This window comes from Schistocerca serialis, unplaced genomic scaffold, assembly GCF_023864345.2.
Source record: "Schistocerca serialis cubense isolate TAMUIC-IGC-003099 unplaced genomic scaffold, iqSchSeri2.2 HiC_scaffold_1420, whole genome shotgun sequence".
NCBI lineage: Eukaryota > Metazoa > Arthropoda > Insecta > Orthoptera > Acrididae > Schistocerca > Schistocerca serialis.
Genome location: NW_026047648.1, coordinates 4098745 through 4116163, shown reverse-complemented (window position 1 = coordinate 4116163; position 17419 = coordinate 4098745). Strand labels below are relative to the sequence as shown.

At 44.5% G+C, this 17419-nt stretch overlaps 1 protein-coding gene across 4 annotated transcripts in view; it reads right to left on the bottom strand.

Moving 5' to 3' along the window:
• LOC126443018 (uncharacterized protein C1orf50 homolog) overlaps positions 1–17419 on the bottom strand; it is a 41457-nt gene that overhangs the window by 12317 nt on the left and 11721 nt on the right. For all 4 annotated transcript variants that reach the window (XM_050090867.1, XM_050090868.1, XM_050090865.1 and 1 more), the window contains 2 exons: positions 12118–12174; positions 31–192 (listed from right to left, as the gene is read on the bottom strand). In XM_050090867.1, coding sequence (XP_049946824.1) covers positions 31–192; positions 12118–12174 — 219 coding nt within the window. The remainder of the gene's footprint in view (positions 1–30; positions 193–12117; positions 12175–17419) is intronic.

Below are 17419 nucleotides of genomic sequence, written 5' to 3'. Positions count from 1 at the left end.
GTGACGTTCGAGACCCACTGTTTCACAGACCTGTGGCGCCAGCATGGAGAGGTACTCCTGTCCCGAGGGCCGGCGGTAGAGGTGGTAGACGGAGCCGGGCGCCTTGCGGAAGTTGCAGGCCGCGTGGTGCAGGCGGTGCGACTGCGCTGCCTCCGACAGCACGCGCTCCGCCTGCCGCCGCAGCACCGACACCTGCGACAGACGGCCGGCGGTGGAATGCCGAAGGCGGCTGACAGAAAGGTAAAGGGAGAGGCCCTCATAGTGGAACTGGTCAGTGGGCCATTTTTTAACGTACCGCAGTACTCAATACGATAAAAGAATTGCGAAATCCCATTTAAAAAAAAAAAAAAGAAAAAAATTATATATATATGAACAAACAGTACAGTGATATGCTACAATTATTCAGTTATAAAAGTTATAATGAATTGTTCTTAATTAAAATACCAAAGAGTTGCTTTCTAAATTTTGAAGATACATTTAGAATAAATAATAATTATTACTGTCATTATTGTTCTTTCTGTAATTTATTCTGAGTAATAGTTTAAAAGGATCTGTCAGGCCAATAATCGTACACAAACTATCCAGACGTAAAAAAAATTTCAGCACTTTGTAAGATCACTGTACAGCAAGCTGTCGTATCTTTCCTCGAGTTAACAGGTTACTATAGTCCGATTAAAATTACTCGAGAGCCGACACCTGTCATTTGGCGCTGAAGTGTCGCCACGTCGGCTGTCACTCGGGTAAGGGTGACGCGCGTACACGGCACGTCACTCCACAGGTGCCAAAGTGTCAGTGTCCGAAGCAGTCGCCGTCGGGTTTGGCGGCAACACGAGACGCTTTGCTCGCAGCCGCAGCTGATTTTAAGTGACCGATGACTGGACTGCAGCAAACGACACGTTCTGTAACCGTGAATTTAAACTCTTGTCCCAAACTAACCACAACCTCGTGAACTGCAACATATCTGAGAAAACAGCAGTCGACAACCTGCACAGAACTATTTATCACATTCCCTTTGTTCACGGCGATTAATGCCGATTTCTACAAACAAACTCTAGACGGAAAAATTTGCTTCAGCGTTAAAAGCTAACTGTAACTTCTCACTTTCACAAGTTACGTGAAGCTGTCCTCTCGACGGCTACACGAGCCGACACGATACCGACCAGTGACCAGTACCGGCTGGCACTCTGTTCCACGTTGTAGGCACGACAAGCAGATAACAAAAGAATGATAGGAAGAAACAATAAGAGCAAATAAAAAAGACAATATAATGTTAAAATGATGTGAAAAAGATTAATAATAATCAAATTTAAGCCAATTAATTGAAAATATAACAATAATCAGAGCTTTAACAAAAAAACAAAAATTATGACACCTGACAAGATTTGAACCCAAAACCTTCTGCACATCCAGATTCTACTTTAACCACTGCGCTACGGCTCTGTTTCACATTATGGTGGTTTATTTATTCCTCCGTACAACAAGCTGCAACTATCATTTGCTACCTTCAAATAGTTCAGCCTCGTGCAATGTTTTAGTCCGATCTCTGTGGTAGTAATAATTGAATATGTGGCGCCAAATTGCATCTTGTGCAAAATGATCCAGTAATATTTGGCTAGTGCTGTGTAAGAAACATACATATTTTGTTACTACTGTTTTGTGTGCTTTACTTTTGGAGCAGTTATCATATCCGACAAAATATGAAATAAAAGAGTCAGGCCTAGGATTTGGGGTTGAAACACATCCAGGGAAAAAAGCCAGACACGGAATTAGAAGTGAACTGACCATTTGTTGTGGCAGTTTGGCAATGCCGAACAGCTTGGGCGTGGCATGTGCTCTGACTGGAGGAAGGCGGCTCTGACGTGTGAAGTGTCAACTATCAAGTAATTTTAATCAGACTACCAGACTACAGTAGGAAGTCGGTAACGGTTGTCGGTGTGTACAGTGAACTGTAGTAACGTGAAGATTCATTTGTAATATTATACAGAAATGTAAAATGAAGAAAATAAAAGATTGGATGGAAGAAACTGGAAGGAACAGTATTGGAATCTAAAGTATCAAACCAAATCCTACTTCCTAGATGTGAAATTTATTTTTATTGAAAGCCATGTTTTTCAGCCAGCTATGTTTTTGACAGGGATTTACAAGAAGCAGGTAAGTAAACTACGTTTTACTATTATTCGATCTTCCTTGTCACTTACAAAGCACGCACTACAACACTAGCGTCGAAACAACTACAAAAGTGCATTCTATTACATATTTTTGTAGCAGTAGAGGGGAAGGTTATAGTATACTAGAGGCCATTGTTGATAAAACTGAGACAGCAAAACGAATGAAAAATGTTATAATAAAGTCTAAGTACGAATCACTGCCAAGAAAACAAAATTTATCATCAAAATAAGCAAATGCACCACTTTTAACATCCTCTGTCGAGACAGAGGTGTAGTAGCGGTTGCGAGTCTTAACTCATACCTCAAATTACTGTATTAATCCACATTATATTCTTCTCCCAGTCTAACTAAATGTTTTCAGAGATCAGGCTCCCATCTTCCCGTTCAGTGCAACAGAACTACATTAACAGTTTTCCCCAAAGACGGAAGTCCGTTCTCTCAAAATGCGAAGTTCGACAAGGAGAGCACGTAGAGTAACCAAAATGACACTTACAATAAAAAGTGTGTACCGAGAATTGTGAAAATAATGCATTACGACATTCTAGTGCAATCAAATTCCTTCTACAGGCAAATGCACAGCGCTGAATTATACAATGTTCAGTCTATAAATAACTGGTGTGTTGACTCTGGCCAAGTTTGCACTCCTCTGTTTTTTTTTTGACGGAGTCCGAGACGTGCTCAGTATGCCTGCCTCACGAACAGGATGCCGGGAACCCGTGAAGCGAGACGGCGACATCCTCGACGGGGAGCAGTCGAGTGTCACTCGATTTCCGTCGGCCGAAGGGTCAAAAACAATCTAAATTCTTTGGCAGACGGCAGTGCAGTACAGTGAAAGTGGTTCGAGTCTAACACAACTGTACGAGTGGACAGATAAGTTCAAACCGGCCGTAACAAGTGTCGAATATTCGCCACGCCTCAGACGCACCGCATGGTCATGAAAAACGACACTGTCAGAGCTGACGAGTTTGTACGGGAAAGCGGGCATATTACAGGGGGTGATGCTGCCGCAATGACAAACGTAAGTGTCAGATCGGCCCACCGTATTGTTCGAGAAAGTGTGTGTGAGGTGGGTTCCAAAATTATCTGACATCAGAAATGAAAGAAAGGCATACGGACGTGTGCAGAGAGACCTGAAGTTTGTCTGCAACCTGCCCACATCCAATATAGAACGTCCTTCCAAAACTCTGTCAAAATCGGTGACCCCACGCGAGTCCCTCCCCCCCATAGGGAAGTGCGGGGGTCAGTAACTGCAAAGGGAGACCGAGGCTCGGCTCGCACAGGACAGATTAGCGTGGAGAGTCTCCCCAAACTGTTCTTCAGACCAGAGAACCCGAGTGATAACAGTTTCAAACACCGGTCGTCAAACGGATACAGTATCTCGAACACAGAGCGGGGGGCGAGTAGGCCGACGTCGGGTGAGGTGGAGAGCACCGGCAGGGAACCGCGTCTTATCGCCACGTCGCGCACGACCGGCGCCAGTCAGACCGCAGGTCACAGGCGCAGGTACCACAACACTACACAAATAACTTCCCAGTTTGTCAACATTTATCTGGAGGCGTTACACGCGCTGTGGGAGGGCTTGCACGTGACCAAAATGACGACCTATAAATCTGTACAGCTGTGAAGCGAGCGAACAGTGGGCTCCTTTCTCACTCTCCTATCACGTGTTAACGCACTACCCACCCTCGCCACATTTTTAATACTACTAGCGAACCTGTCATACGCAAAATACGTACGGGAATTAGAAGTACGTCGTAATCTGGGGGAAATCCCTGGAATTGTGTCGGGACACAAATTCCAGCTCCTCATTATGACCTTGCTTACTTTGAAGCTGTGAAAATAAATCATCATAAAACACACAGAAAATTAATGAAAAAGACTCCTCTGTTTTCATTTTCAGTTTTCAGTGTTTTTAAGTATTTTTTTTTAAATTTTTGTATACAATACAACTACAAGACTTAGGAATATACATTTTTTTGTTTTGCTGGATACAGTGAGAGAAAAATTACGAAACGGTTCTCCGAATTACCGATCTGTGAATGGGAAATGTGCGACTGACCGTAGAAAAAAAAAAAAAAAACACTCACTGTAAATCAATTCTGACATTTGAACATCTGTTACTGTAAATCGAACATTGATTGGGAACTCTAGTCCCTTAAACTTAATGAGGTAAGTGGCAAGTGATGTACGAGAGAGAACTATCCAGTTGCTGGCTTTCTGGTTAGTACCTTTAATGGCATTACTTTGCATAGTTTTAATCTGTGAACTACTTGCACTACAAGGTTTTGGACGATCCAGATTTATTAACGTACAGATTTCTTGCTTGTTGTTGTTGTGGTCTTCAGTCCTGAGACTGGTTTCATGCAGCTCTCCATGCTACTCTATCCTCTGCAAGCTTCTTCATCTCCCACTAGCTACTGCAACCTACATCCTTTTGAATCTGCTTAGTGTATTCATCTCTTGGTCCCCTCTATGATTTTTACCCTCCACGCTGCCCTCCAACACTAAATTGGTGATCCCTTGATGCCTCAGAACATGTCCTACTAACCGATCCCTTCTTCTAGTCAAGTTGTGCCACAAACTCCTCTTCTCCCCATCCTATTCAATACTTCCTCATTAGTTTCGTGATCTACCCATGTAATCTTCAGCATTCTTCTGTAGCACCACATTTCAAAGGCTTCTATTCTCTTCTTGTCGAAAAAATTTATCGTCCATGTTTCATTTCTATACATGACTACACTCCATACAAATACTTTCAGAAACAACTTCTTGACATTTAAATCTATACTCGATGTTAACAAATTTCTCTTCTTCAGAAACGCTTTCCTTGCCATTGCCAGTCTACATTTTATATCCTCTCTACTTCGACCATCATCAGTTACATTGTGCTCCAAATAGCAAAACTCATTTACTACTTTAAGTGTCTCATTTCCTAATCTAATTCCCTCAGCATCGCCCGATTTAATTCGACTACATTCCATTATCCTCGTTTTGCTTTTGTTGATGTACATCTTATATCCTCCCTTATATGCTTCCTGCTTAAACAGAAATAAAACTGCACACTTTCACAGCACAGCCAAGCATTTTCTTTCTCGCAGTCAGTTTTAACAGAAAGGCCGAACAATGTCGTTCCGACAAATATTCGAGGGGGTCCGGGTAAAAAAAAAAAAAAGACACCCCGTCGCCACGGGCTGGTCTCGGGGGTAGTATGCACTTCTGCAACTAGGCATGTACAGTACAACCGACTGCCAGTTCAGTGACGTGTCTTGTCGACCTGCTTGTCGGCAGCGATCGTTTTTGTTTGTGTCGTTTTCTCCTTTTTGTAAGATGGCAAGTTTAGGTGAATGACGTGCAGCATTGACTTTTTTTCTACTCGGTAAAAATGCTGCCGAAACTGTTTTAATGTCGTAAACATCTCACCGAGATGACGGTATGGGAAAAACTCACGTGTATGAGTGGTTCACTCGATTTAAAAATGGGAACGCGTCGACCGATGGTGAACCTCATTCTGGGCGTCCGTCAACTGCCCAAATTGACAAAAATATTGAAAACCCATCAATCGAACCTTTTATTTGCAAGTTTTAAGACAACTGCGCAGCAGTGTTCGTCAAAAAACACCCGATTTGTGGCAGACAGGAGGCCGGTTCTTCCACTATGGGAACGCACCTGCACACACAGCCATCTCTGTTAGACAGTTTTTGGCTAAAAATGGCACAGTTCTGCTGCCTCATGCACCTTATTCGTCCGATCTGCCTCCGTGTGTGACTTTCTTATTTTCGTGCACGCAAAGGACACCGATTTGACAACATTGCAAAAGTCGAGAAAAAAACAAGGGAGAGGCTGTCAGCCATTTCTAAACATGACTGCAAAAATTGTTTCGAACAGATGAAGTACCAGAGGGCCAAATGTGTTAGTTGTAATAGAGAGTTTTGATGGGTATGAATGAGGTTTTGTAATCGATTTGAAAATATATAGCTTTTAAAAATTATTCCTTTTTTTTGAGTAACCCCTCACATAGGCTATGTCTGTCCAAATGCTAAGAAGAGTGTTGCATATGTGAGATAAAACAGTCAAGAACTTTTGAAAATTTTTGTTACCAATGTTTCCTCTTTATATGTGCTACTCAGAAATTGTGAGAAAGTTAACATAGCAGCTTTTCATATTTTGAAGGAAACAACAGTTCCCTCCTCAGAGCACAGGATGAGGGGAGATGCGAGGTAGCCCAATACCTCGCCTCCTCGACAAGAAGGAACCGACACCTCCGAAGCCTCTCTGTACTTTTATTTCCCCCTTTCGGCGTGTCTATCGACAATCTCGGCATTTCACCTTCGGAAGGTAAGTGGATTAATTCGGTGTCAATTTAATACGCCACTCAACCCGACCCACTCAGATTTCCTCCAATTTTGATGCATCCGATAATGCAGATAAAAGATGGAAAACTACCAATTTGCAGATGTGCGTGAAGAAAGCTACAAGTCCCCAAAGTTCAGAAATTGTATGAAATTTACATACATCTATCTCAACATCCGAGCAGCTATGCATCTGGTTTTTTCTGGAACAGGAGACAATAGCTGTCACTATTATTCTAAAAAGTTTGTGAAAATTTCTTGCTGGGAACAGCTAGTCCAGAGAGACCTTTTATTTCAATCACTTATTAGCTTGTTTCTTGAGTGTGGATTGTTTACTCAAACTGCAGTGTTCATGTGCTGTGAAGTAGTATTGAGTAGTTGTTTGAAAAAAAAAAAAAAAAAAAAACGAGAGAGAGAGAAAAAGAGGACTCCAAGTAAAATTGTACTGTTGCAAGCTACTTAAAAAAGACGACCACGCAAGATTACAGAAGAATGAGGAATGTTGACGAGTGGATGGTAAACGAGAGTCCTGGTGTATTCCTAGGTGGAAAAATTTACAACAATTAGAAAGCAAACATCACAAGACCCACTCGCTCCTGCAGGTGTTGCCTCGGCTGTGCTAAGTACTTCCAGAGATTATGATAACTGGAGATGAAGTACCATTGGATCTGGCACTGGATTCTTTAAATATTAGTCCTCAGTTTTTAGGTGAATCTCCTGTGGAAAAGAAATTATAGGTTTTAGGATGAGAACAAGTGCCCGAAGCAAGAATTTAAATAATGCTGTCTCAGTATTAGAGCATAGTTATTTTGCACAAATGGAAAAAGTAGTCTGTAAAAGAAATGGAGAAAGAGAAATTGTTACCTGACTGAAAGACAAGTTCCACACTACAGTACCTACAAGTGACTAAATACAAATTTTGACAGTACTTCTGCAGAGTTGGAGTTAAGGAAAACCGTGAAAGAATTTTCCACTTCAGATTACACGGTGCAAAGAGCAAAACAGTTAGTAGCAGAACATGGTATATCAATGACACCCTGCTTGTGTCTGTATATGTGCGGATGGATATGCGTGTGTGTGCGCGAGTGTATACCTGTCCTTTTTCCCCCCTAAGGTAAGTGTTTCCGCTCCTGGGATTGGAATGACTCCTTACCCTCGCCCTTAAAACCCACTTCCTTTCGTCTTTCCCTCTGCTTCCCTCTTTCCTGATGAGGCAACCGTGGGTTGCGAAAGCTTGAATTTTGTGTGTGTGTGTGTGTGTGTGTGTGTGTGTGTTTGTGTGTCTATCGACATACCGACGCTTTCGTTTGGTAAGCTACATCATCTTTGTTTTTAGATATATTTTTCCCACGTGGAATGTTTCCCTCTATTATATACACCAGATCCATAGCTAGGTAAGACCTCTTGTGAGAACACTGAGCTGTATGATTTTTTTCTGTGATCATATGGGGGCCATGCCATGCTAGAAAGACAAAGATACAGACCCAGATGTAAATGTTGAATTATTTGCTGGGCAGGAAGAGTCGGTGATTGCTATGTGGAAAGAAATGCTGTTAACACACATACACGGATCTGTCGCCATTTTGTACAACAGTAACTGGCGAGTTGCACACGTCTGACGAAAGAAGCAGACAAAGCACGTATCGAATCAGCTTCTCGCATCCACACAGGCCGTCCCCGTCATTTGTGTTTCCTGCCATTCCGGACACTCGTGTTATCAGAAGGGGTTGCGTTCTCGTGAGATTGGATCCGACAACACCTAGTGGAAGGACATACTCTCTCCTTGCACCGTATCTGATGAACATTGACAATTTAATTATTGGAGACTTGTGAAACAAGATGCAACCACTTTTTATTGTCTTTTCATTGAAGCTACACTGTAAATGGTTCATAATACCACTACAATTATATAAACCATATTTTGCACAACACTGCTTACGAACTGTATTTTTTAATTATTTTTAGTTCATATTTATGTGCTTCCTTTTCTATTTTGACAGTGTATCGATGTCGACAAAATAAATTTTTGATCACAATGTCTGACGTACTCTCTCGATATTTACCATGTTTATATTAGCATACTGGGGCAATACAATACCAGGTGGTTATAATTAAACTTTCCCTATTTAACACAAACTCGGCTGCACTAATGTCCAGACTACGGGGTGCACGGTTTCCAGACGTCACTGTGCCACCGCCCACTTCCGACTAGGGCCGACGGGTGCCGCGATCGGTCACCGTCATCTGTAGTCTCACAGACCCGACCGGTCGCAGTGGACTCGTCGATGTGTCGACACCAGCTCAGACTAAAGGAGCGGGGCACTGTCCACCGAGCAGTATTATCGAAACGACAGTAATGCCGCACCTCCACTTCGAGAATATCACCGGCTGAAAGGGTAATCCTCCTGCTCCACCCGCCTCGTGGAGCAGGACGAAGTTCGAACCGACCGGAGAATTAGGTGTCACCCCGGGAAGAGGCTCACGACCCGTCGCACCACAGGCGGTTCAGAAAATCGCCGTCGCTACGACAGACGACACTGCTGGCATTTTCCGACCGTCGGGCAGTGCGCGTGCCGTGCCACGACAGTCGGACGTCGCGCGGGCCACCGTACGGAAGGTGCCGCGAACCGTTCTCCGACGGTATCCATACGAGATCCGTACCGTACGCCAGCTCGCACCACAGGAAGCACGACAGTGTGTCGACTCTGCTCTCCACTTTCTCGCGAGGAACGAAGTCGACGAGGACTGCCCCCGAACAGTCCTACGGGTAGGTGAAGCTCATTTTTCTCTGACGGGTGAGGTGAACACGCAGAACTGCCGAGTACGGGGATCTTCACCTCCGGTCACTGTGCACGAAGTTATTCCGTTTGGCGAACGTATCGCCGTACGGTGTGACTTCGCAGCTACGTTCGTCACCGGTCCACTCTTTTTCGAACGGGACGGTGCTCGAGGATCGGAGGTGTTACTGCGATACGCTCCGCCGGTGTGTCGTACCCACCCTCCGGGAGGGAGACGCGTCAAACCTACAGTTTTCGTGCGAGACGGGGCCCCGGCGCACGTCGCTCGTGCAGTTCACCCACTTCTCCGAAACGCGTTCGGAAAGGATCGAATTGTCATCCGGTCGTTTTCAAATGCTCGGCTGGAACGATCACCTTATCTCAGTCCCCGTGATTTCAGGTTCTGGGGCTACCCGAAGGACAGGATTTGTCTGGGGAGCGTTCACACACGTGCCGATCTGAAGTGCAGTGTATCGAGAGAGGTAGCCGGCATACCTACAGAAGTGCTTCGTTCTACTGTGCAAAATGCAATCCTGCTCTTCCAGACTCTTCTGGACACTGATGGATGCCATACTGAGCCCCTTCTGTAGCAGTAATGGTACCGGCATGTAATGGTGTAGTGTACTGTAGCAGCACATTAAAAGCGTGTCAAGTGAACTCCTTCTGCATTATCTCTCTTCTCCATGTCCTTGACATTAATGCTACTAAGTCTGGTACTCTTACAGTAATTAGTTTCGTTTTATGACATGTTAAATTGGGAAAGTTTAATTATAACCACCTGGTATATTAAAATAAATAAATTATTATTATTATTATTTAAGGTGGGGTGTTATGATATATTCAAGATCAAAGGTTGAGGCCAATGACCTCAAATGTAAAAATTCTTAGAAACCCACATTTTTTCATATCAGTGTAAAGCGCTACTCATTAGGTATTCAATTATACAAGTTTCACTGCTGTCTCTGGATTAGAACCGTAATTATAAAAATTTATGTAGGGATAGATGCACGTAGATCTCACGAACTTCTCAAATTTTGCATTCCTGCAACTTTCTTCACAACTGTCATATGCCTCCGTAAACTGGTAGTTTTCCATCTATTATCTGGATCACTGGATACACCAAGTCTGAAACAAATCTGAGACAGTCTGGTTGAAAAGTTACTTTCTGCGTCGACACGAAATTACTCGAGTACTTCTCAGTCAGTCAAAGGCCACAGGCTTGCCGCTGTGCTGTACTGAAGCTAGTAACAGAGATTCAGTTCGTATAGTCAAAAAGTTTTTTGCTCCTACAATATAATATTTGTATTACTTTTCAGATGCATTCCACATTTTTTTTTAAAATAAAAGGCACCTTCAGTATCTTTTTTTTTTAGTTACTTGTGTCTCCTGTCAAAATCTATGACTCCTCCTGTGGGATCACAGCTCAGGATGTGCATTGCCCCTTATAATAGGCACACACTTTTCTTGAGACCTTTCAGTTTTCTCGTTTCTGCACTTTGTTTCTCATTAGATACAAAACGTGAAACACTTCTCATCTGACCCAGCAATAGCTTCAAATCTTTAAGTATGACAAAAATCGTCAGTTATATCGTACTGAAGACCCGAAATTGATCGACAGTGACACTTTTCTCATTATGTAGCTAATGAAAAACAAAGTGTGAAAACAAAAAAAATCAAAAGAGCTAAATGCAGCTGTGTGCCTAATTTTTACAAGTGGAGTGCGCCCTCTAGTCTCTGATCCGGACAAGAGGAAATACAGATTCTCACAGGACAGGCAAGTGAATAAAAAAAATCCACTGAAAATGCCTTTAACAAAAATAGTGGAATGCCTCTACGGTGTAAATAAATAATATGCAATAGAGACGAAAAGGTGACTGAATTTATAAAACAACTGGTTATTTACCTGCTGCTGAAAATACTCCACACCACCAAACTTGGCATTAATAAAGATTAATAAATCTGAATTCACGAGAAAACCACTTCAGAGACAAAAATTTTGGAAGGAGGTGTCCCTATTTATGAAAAAATTTGTTTACTTTGCAAAAGCTATGGGTCCTTTTCTATTTCCTACAGCAGTACGACAATTTTTATCACCACCTTCAAAACTCTCTCACTGCCGTTAAATACAAAACTGGTAGCTCAGATTGCAGCAGGTAAGTTTAGTTCTCCTGCTGCTTTAGGAACTTCTTGTCTGAGCACTGACATCAAAGTTCTATAAGCATGTAGAAAATAGAAGAACACATTCGAGGTAGCTTTCCGAGACGAAGCAAAGAGTGAGCGATTTAAATTCGAATTCCCAGAGTGTCCGAGAGGTACAAACGACTCACTGTAAGCTGTGAGTGAGAGTTGTCTAAGACCGAATAGTTACAAAACTTTACTACTCGAAAATATATGCCTTTCTCAGAAAGTTTCTGCCTTTTAGATCCATCTGTTCCAAGAAAAAAAGAACAAAAATTTATAATCTTTCGGAATTAAGTTCAATAATACACACGAGTACTGTGCATCTGTTTATTATATAAAGCCATTCCAAAAGAAGTTCGTGAAAGCCATTCGACACCACCTGCACAAAATTTTGATTTAAAGAATAGCTGCACAATTGATGACACAGAGGAATTATTTTACACCACCCTATTTTCCCACAATCTGTATTCGCCTTAGTCCATTACGCACACAGTAACAGTAACTTTTGGAAAATGATGCTGTTTCTTTACAGGAATACATTCTGTGTGTGTGTGTGTGTGTGTGTGTGTGTGTGTGTGTGTGTGTGTGACAGCGAGAGGGAGAGAGAATATTAAGCCAACCAAAGAGAAGAGAAAGCGGTACCTGCTCTGCTATCAGCCGCAGCTGTGCCCCGGCTGTCGACTGCACAAACTCATCTGCCTGCACACATCAAAAGGAAAGAGTGTCATCACAAGTTATACTGGAAAACAACAACAACAACAATGATAACAACAACACACAATCTCTCTCTCTCTGCAGAGAGTATGAAACACATCACAACACATACAGGACTACTATAAACGATTGATTCATTTCCAGAGTTCTATACTTTCCGAAGTGTTACATGTACAAATACGCTTGATGTGCCAATAGAACCATAAACTCACCAAGTTTGCATTCTGCCTGCCACGTGGTATTAAGAGTGCAGTACCTCGAAAAAATGGCGACAGAGTGAGAATAGAGTTTTCGTGTGCCGGAATAGTCGAGGTGTTTATCTCTTACAACAGTGCCGTGTGCATTCATGAGGAATTACGCAAAAGGTACACCACGAGGACAGGGCACCGTGCGTCTGTATCGACAATTTGGGGGCACCGGTCGTCTCCGTGAACAGGAAAGGACCGGTCGACCGAGTGTGCCGGTGGCGACGATCACGGAGAGGGCGAGGAAAAGTTTCGCACGCAGTCCTTAAGGAGTGACGATCCGTGCGAGCCGAGAACTTAAATCCTGCAGCGAGCTCTAACGGAGATTTTGCGACGGTAGTTACAATTCCAACCGTACCTGCACCTCTCGCGACAATTAAAACCGGAAGATTGTGATCTGTGCCTCCAATTTTGAATCGCAATTCGAGAAGCACTCGACGGCAGACATTTTGCCCCTGTGCCGATATTTGACAAAGGTTATAGCCGCAATGTGAGAGTGTGAAGCACTGAAAATCCTCACAAAATTGTGGCACACGAACGAGATTCGACGGACATTGACGTTTTGTGTCGAGTTTAACAGATGAATCTGTGAGGGACACTTCTTCTGAGAGAAGTGTGCGACGGGTGACTCTCACCTCGAGATACTGCAGCCGGGGTCGTTTCCCCACCCGACTATCGAGGGTTTCACCTTCAGGCACGACGGGGCACCCGCTCGCCGGAGCACCCGTGTCGGTCGCTACCCAAATGACGGACTCTGGCACTGCCAGAGTCGGCACGGCAGTGGAGACGACGCGTCTCCGTTCCCTCGGCCCCCCGGGTCGCTCTACCCGACGCCTAATGGCTTTTTCCTTCGGGGCTACACTGAGGACCGTGTTTATTTGTGTGTCGTCCTGCCCCTTTCCCCCCCACTACCGGGAACACCGGGACAGCTCAGAGTGCACCGACGCTTCTGTGACGACCGCCGACAGGACACTGCCGCACAGAATGTCTCGAACCTTTTGGGTCAAATTGACAGTGGGTCCTCAACCAGTTATATTGAGATAGGGAACCAGCATTCGAGAATGAATATTTATCGTGTTACGGGCACAAGTAGTGTACACCGCGTAACTACAGTGTAGCCGACAGTAACTGTCGGAAGCGGCGGCCACCAGTTTCGGTGCCCCTATCATGCCGGTGTGCACAGTTCTGACGCACTCTCGTCCCAGGTGTCTACCGTACGCCGGAACGGGCGCGTGATTACCGGCCCACGTCCCAGACTACAAAACGGACGTACCGTACGCGACTCGGCTCGTAGTACGTGTGCTACGTGACGGCCTCAAGCGTCACACCGGCAGATTAACTTACGTCGCGAGTACACCACTACTCCGACATCGGTCGACTGTCGCATCACGTAGGTAGTCATGTGTCCACAGTGAGACGTGTTACCGTGTACTGTGCACGACACGTGTTCGGACGTCGAACGTTACGCGTCACGAGAGCTGGCAGACGCGCACCTCATGTACGGTGCGGTAGAACACGGTGCCCGTGAAACTCGCACACTGAAGCACTCGGATCGGAGAGTGGTGGTCGAACAGGTATTGTACACCCTTACTGTCAAAGAATTTGTACGACCACTGGGACCGACGGATTTTGAAGCCCGCATTCACTTCTGCCAGTAGATTATCCACCGCGGTGCCTCAATGCCACACACTGTACAGTACGTATTGTTCGTGGCTGCACCCACATTCACCCGCGTCCGTGTTGTCGACAGCCACATCTGAAGTGAGGACAATCCGTCACACTACTCACATCGGTGGACACCCGTAACTACTCTGTCAACTTGTGAGCCGACACTGTCCGAGCTCACTTGCAGGACCTCGTTTGCCGAATCCGAATTCCCGTTTGACCGGTCGACATTGGCCACAGTTCTCGGCGACCGTACCCCTCCTTGTCCGAAAAAGGTAGCAGTTTCGAGACGACGGTGCACTGGCCGACTTCGATGAAGACAGCTGCGGGCACTCGGACGACACGTACCTCCACTGTCGTATCGGACGCGGCGGTCCCGTCTCGAGGTCAGTGTGATCGCCGGATTTCTAACCTCTGGACATTTTTCTCTGGCATTACGTCGAGACGTCGGTGTACCAAAACCCCGTAGAAATGGACGCAGACCCGCTCGCTACTGTCCGAGCTGCCCGTCTTCCGGTACAGACACCGGGGACCCGCGAGAGAGTGCGGCAGAACTCCACACGCCGCTGCCATGTGGGGGCGTAGACTGGCGGTCGTCACTTTGAACAATTCTACGAGCTACACTGTCGTTCCACAGTGTACACCGTGTAGGTCCGTAACACAATAAATATACATTTCCGACCACTGGTTCCCTACGTCAATACAGTCTGTTGTGGACCCACCGTCACCTGCTTCAATCTGACCCAAAAGGCTTTGAGGCATCCCGTATAAGGTCGGAACAAACTCTACCGCCACTCGGGCGTGTGTCACGTGTCCCGAGGGGCACTCACAGAACAACTGTAAAGCATAAAATGCCGACTCTGTGAGTTACGCCTCTATTGACACGTCAATCGTATTTGTACACATTACACTTTGCAAAATATAGAGCTTTGAGGACAAATGAATCATTTATAGTAGTCCTGTATTTTACAAGACTTAATTATGTTCAGAAAACTTAACTAGAATTATTGTATATATTGGTGTAGCTATTTAGAGGATTCACCACACCTGAAGATGGCAATCAAATGCCGAAACCAATGACACGAACATCAAAGTTGTTAAGCGACTTTATTATGTAAACATTTAAAACGTCACACACTTCTCTTCTCAAAATATTTAGCCCACACATTACAATTCAAAACAATTGGTAAAAATCATAATATGATCTTATCTCTCGATTGATATTCACATATTAAAGTTAACCAACTCCAGTAACTACAGCACAGACCTACACCAAGAACACGCAATACATACAACAGTTTAACTATAGTCGGCTTGCAGTATTATATTCATAAATTATTTCCCACGCAAGTCTGCAGTATACAGATAAAAGAAGCTAAACATTCCCATTGTTTACATGTATGCTCCTGTACACTATTAAATTCCTTTTTAAGTAAATAATGATCAATAGGTTCCTGGAACGTCATCTCTCTCTCAAATTTTCAGGCAGACACTTCACCCCTCGTGCACCCGAGAACTGAGGAGCTTCTTTGACAGCTCCCAGTCCGTGTGGTGTGCTTCTCAGCTGCTCTTTGCTTCTTGTGTCCTGTGAAAGGACATCAGCATTTTTCTAATAACCTATCGCCTTTCATTAATGAAACCATCACTGTGTGTGTGTGTGTGTGTGTGTGTGTGTGTGTGTTATTGCTTGTGGTGCTGGCAGCAGTTACATTGGCATTCTTCAGTTTACAAACAAAGCAGTAACACACGTACTCTTAACAGTGACAGCAGTCTTAATGCTGCTAAGGTGATTACACACAGACCTGTACGGAGGCTGGCCGGCAGAGACAGACTGATTTTTTCCTGTGGCTTCAGTGTCCGTGTGTGACGTAAAGAGTGGCCGATAGAACAAAAAATGTATTCTGTCATTTACTTGTCATTAAATTGAAGAATTAGCCTCAACGTTGGCTATATTACCTAAGGACAAATGAAGAAATCTATCTCTGCCTTTCTGGCACTATTAATTCTCAAATGATAAACAAGATACAGGTGCAGGAGAATCTGCAACAGTACACTAAAGATTGCCAGTGACACTGCCACTTCTTGCAGTGGGAAAGAGTTGCTGAGACTTCAAATATTCAGCTGTCTACTCACCACGACGACCGATTCAGGCAATTCCTCAAACCTGCCATCCTGTACAGGAGATACTGCAACCTAAATAATATTGTAGCACACATTTATACACTATGTAATCCAATCTTCAACTTAACACGTATCTTCTCCTTTATTCCTTTTTGTCCTAAAATGTGTTCCGAAAGCTTCACATTATCTCGACAACGTGTCTGTCGGCATCGGGATCAACAGTTCGGACTTCGGACACCACCTCGAACTGCACGATACTCGATAAACGGTCGGTTCGCGTACGCTAGAGTAAACTCTCAGACCGGATCACGATCCTTTGAGTAACTTACCGAACGGAGCCAGGTCACACCCTCGGCAACGACAGACTTTTCGAACAGCGCACGTGCCGTCATCTTCGACACACAGACGAAACGAGATGTCGCCTCACGTGGCAGCTCAAATCCGTGATGGACAGGGCTGTCCAAAAATGTAGTGCATCAACAAAGGAGGTGGCTTACAAAACACTCGTTCGACCTATACTCGAGTGTTGCTCATCAGTGTGGGATCCGTACCAGATCGGGTTGACGGAGGAGATAGAGAAGGTCCAAAGAAGAGCGGCGCGTTTCGTCACAGGGTTATTTGGTAAGCGTGATAGCGTTACGGAGATGTTTAGCAAACTCGAGTGGCTGACTCTGCAAGAGAGGCACTCCGCATCACGGTGTAGCTTGCTGTCCAGGTTTCGAGAGGGTGCGTTTCTGGATGAGGTATCGAATATATTGGTTCCCCCTACTTATACGTCCCGAGGAGATCACGAATGTAAAATTAGAGAGATTCGAGCGCGCACGGAAGCTTTCAGACAGTCGTTCTCCATGCAAACCATACGCGACTGGAACAGAAATGGGAGGTAATAACAGTGGCACGTAAAGTGCCCTCCGCCACACACCGTTGGGTGGCTTGCGGAGTATAAATGTAGACGTAGATGTGGAACTGGGAACCACAAGGTGCCGACTGCACAGGGGCAACTGGCGCCACCACACAGACACTGTATCGCACCATACAGATATCTTATCTACATCATTTTGCAATTTATTTCGATGATCTGATGATCTTTATGAGACGGTAAATGACAGCATCATCCACAAACAGTCTGAGACGGCTACTCAGATTGTCTCCTGTGTCGTTAATATAGGTCATGAACAATAGAGGACCTATAATACTTG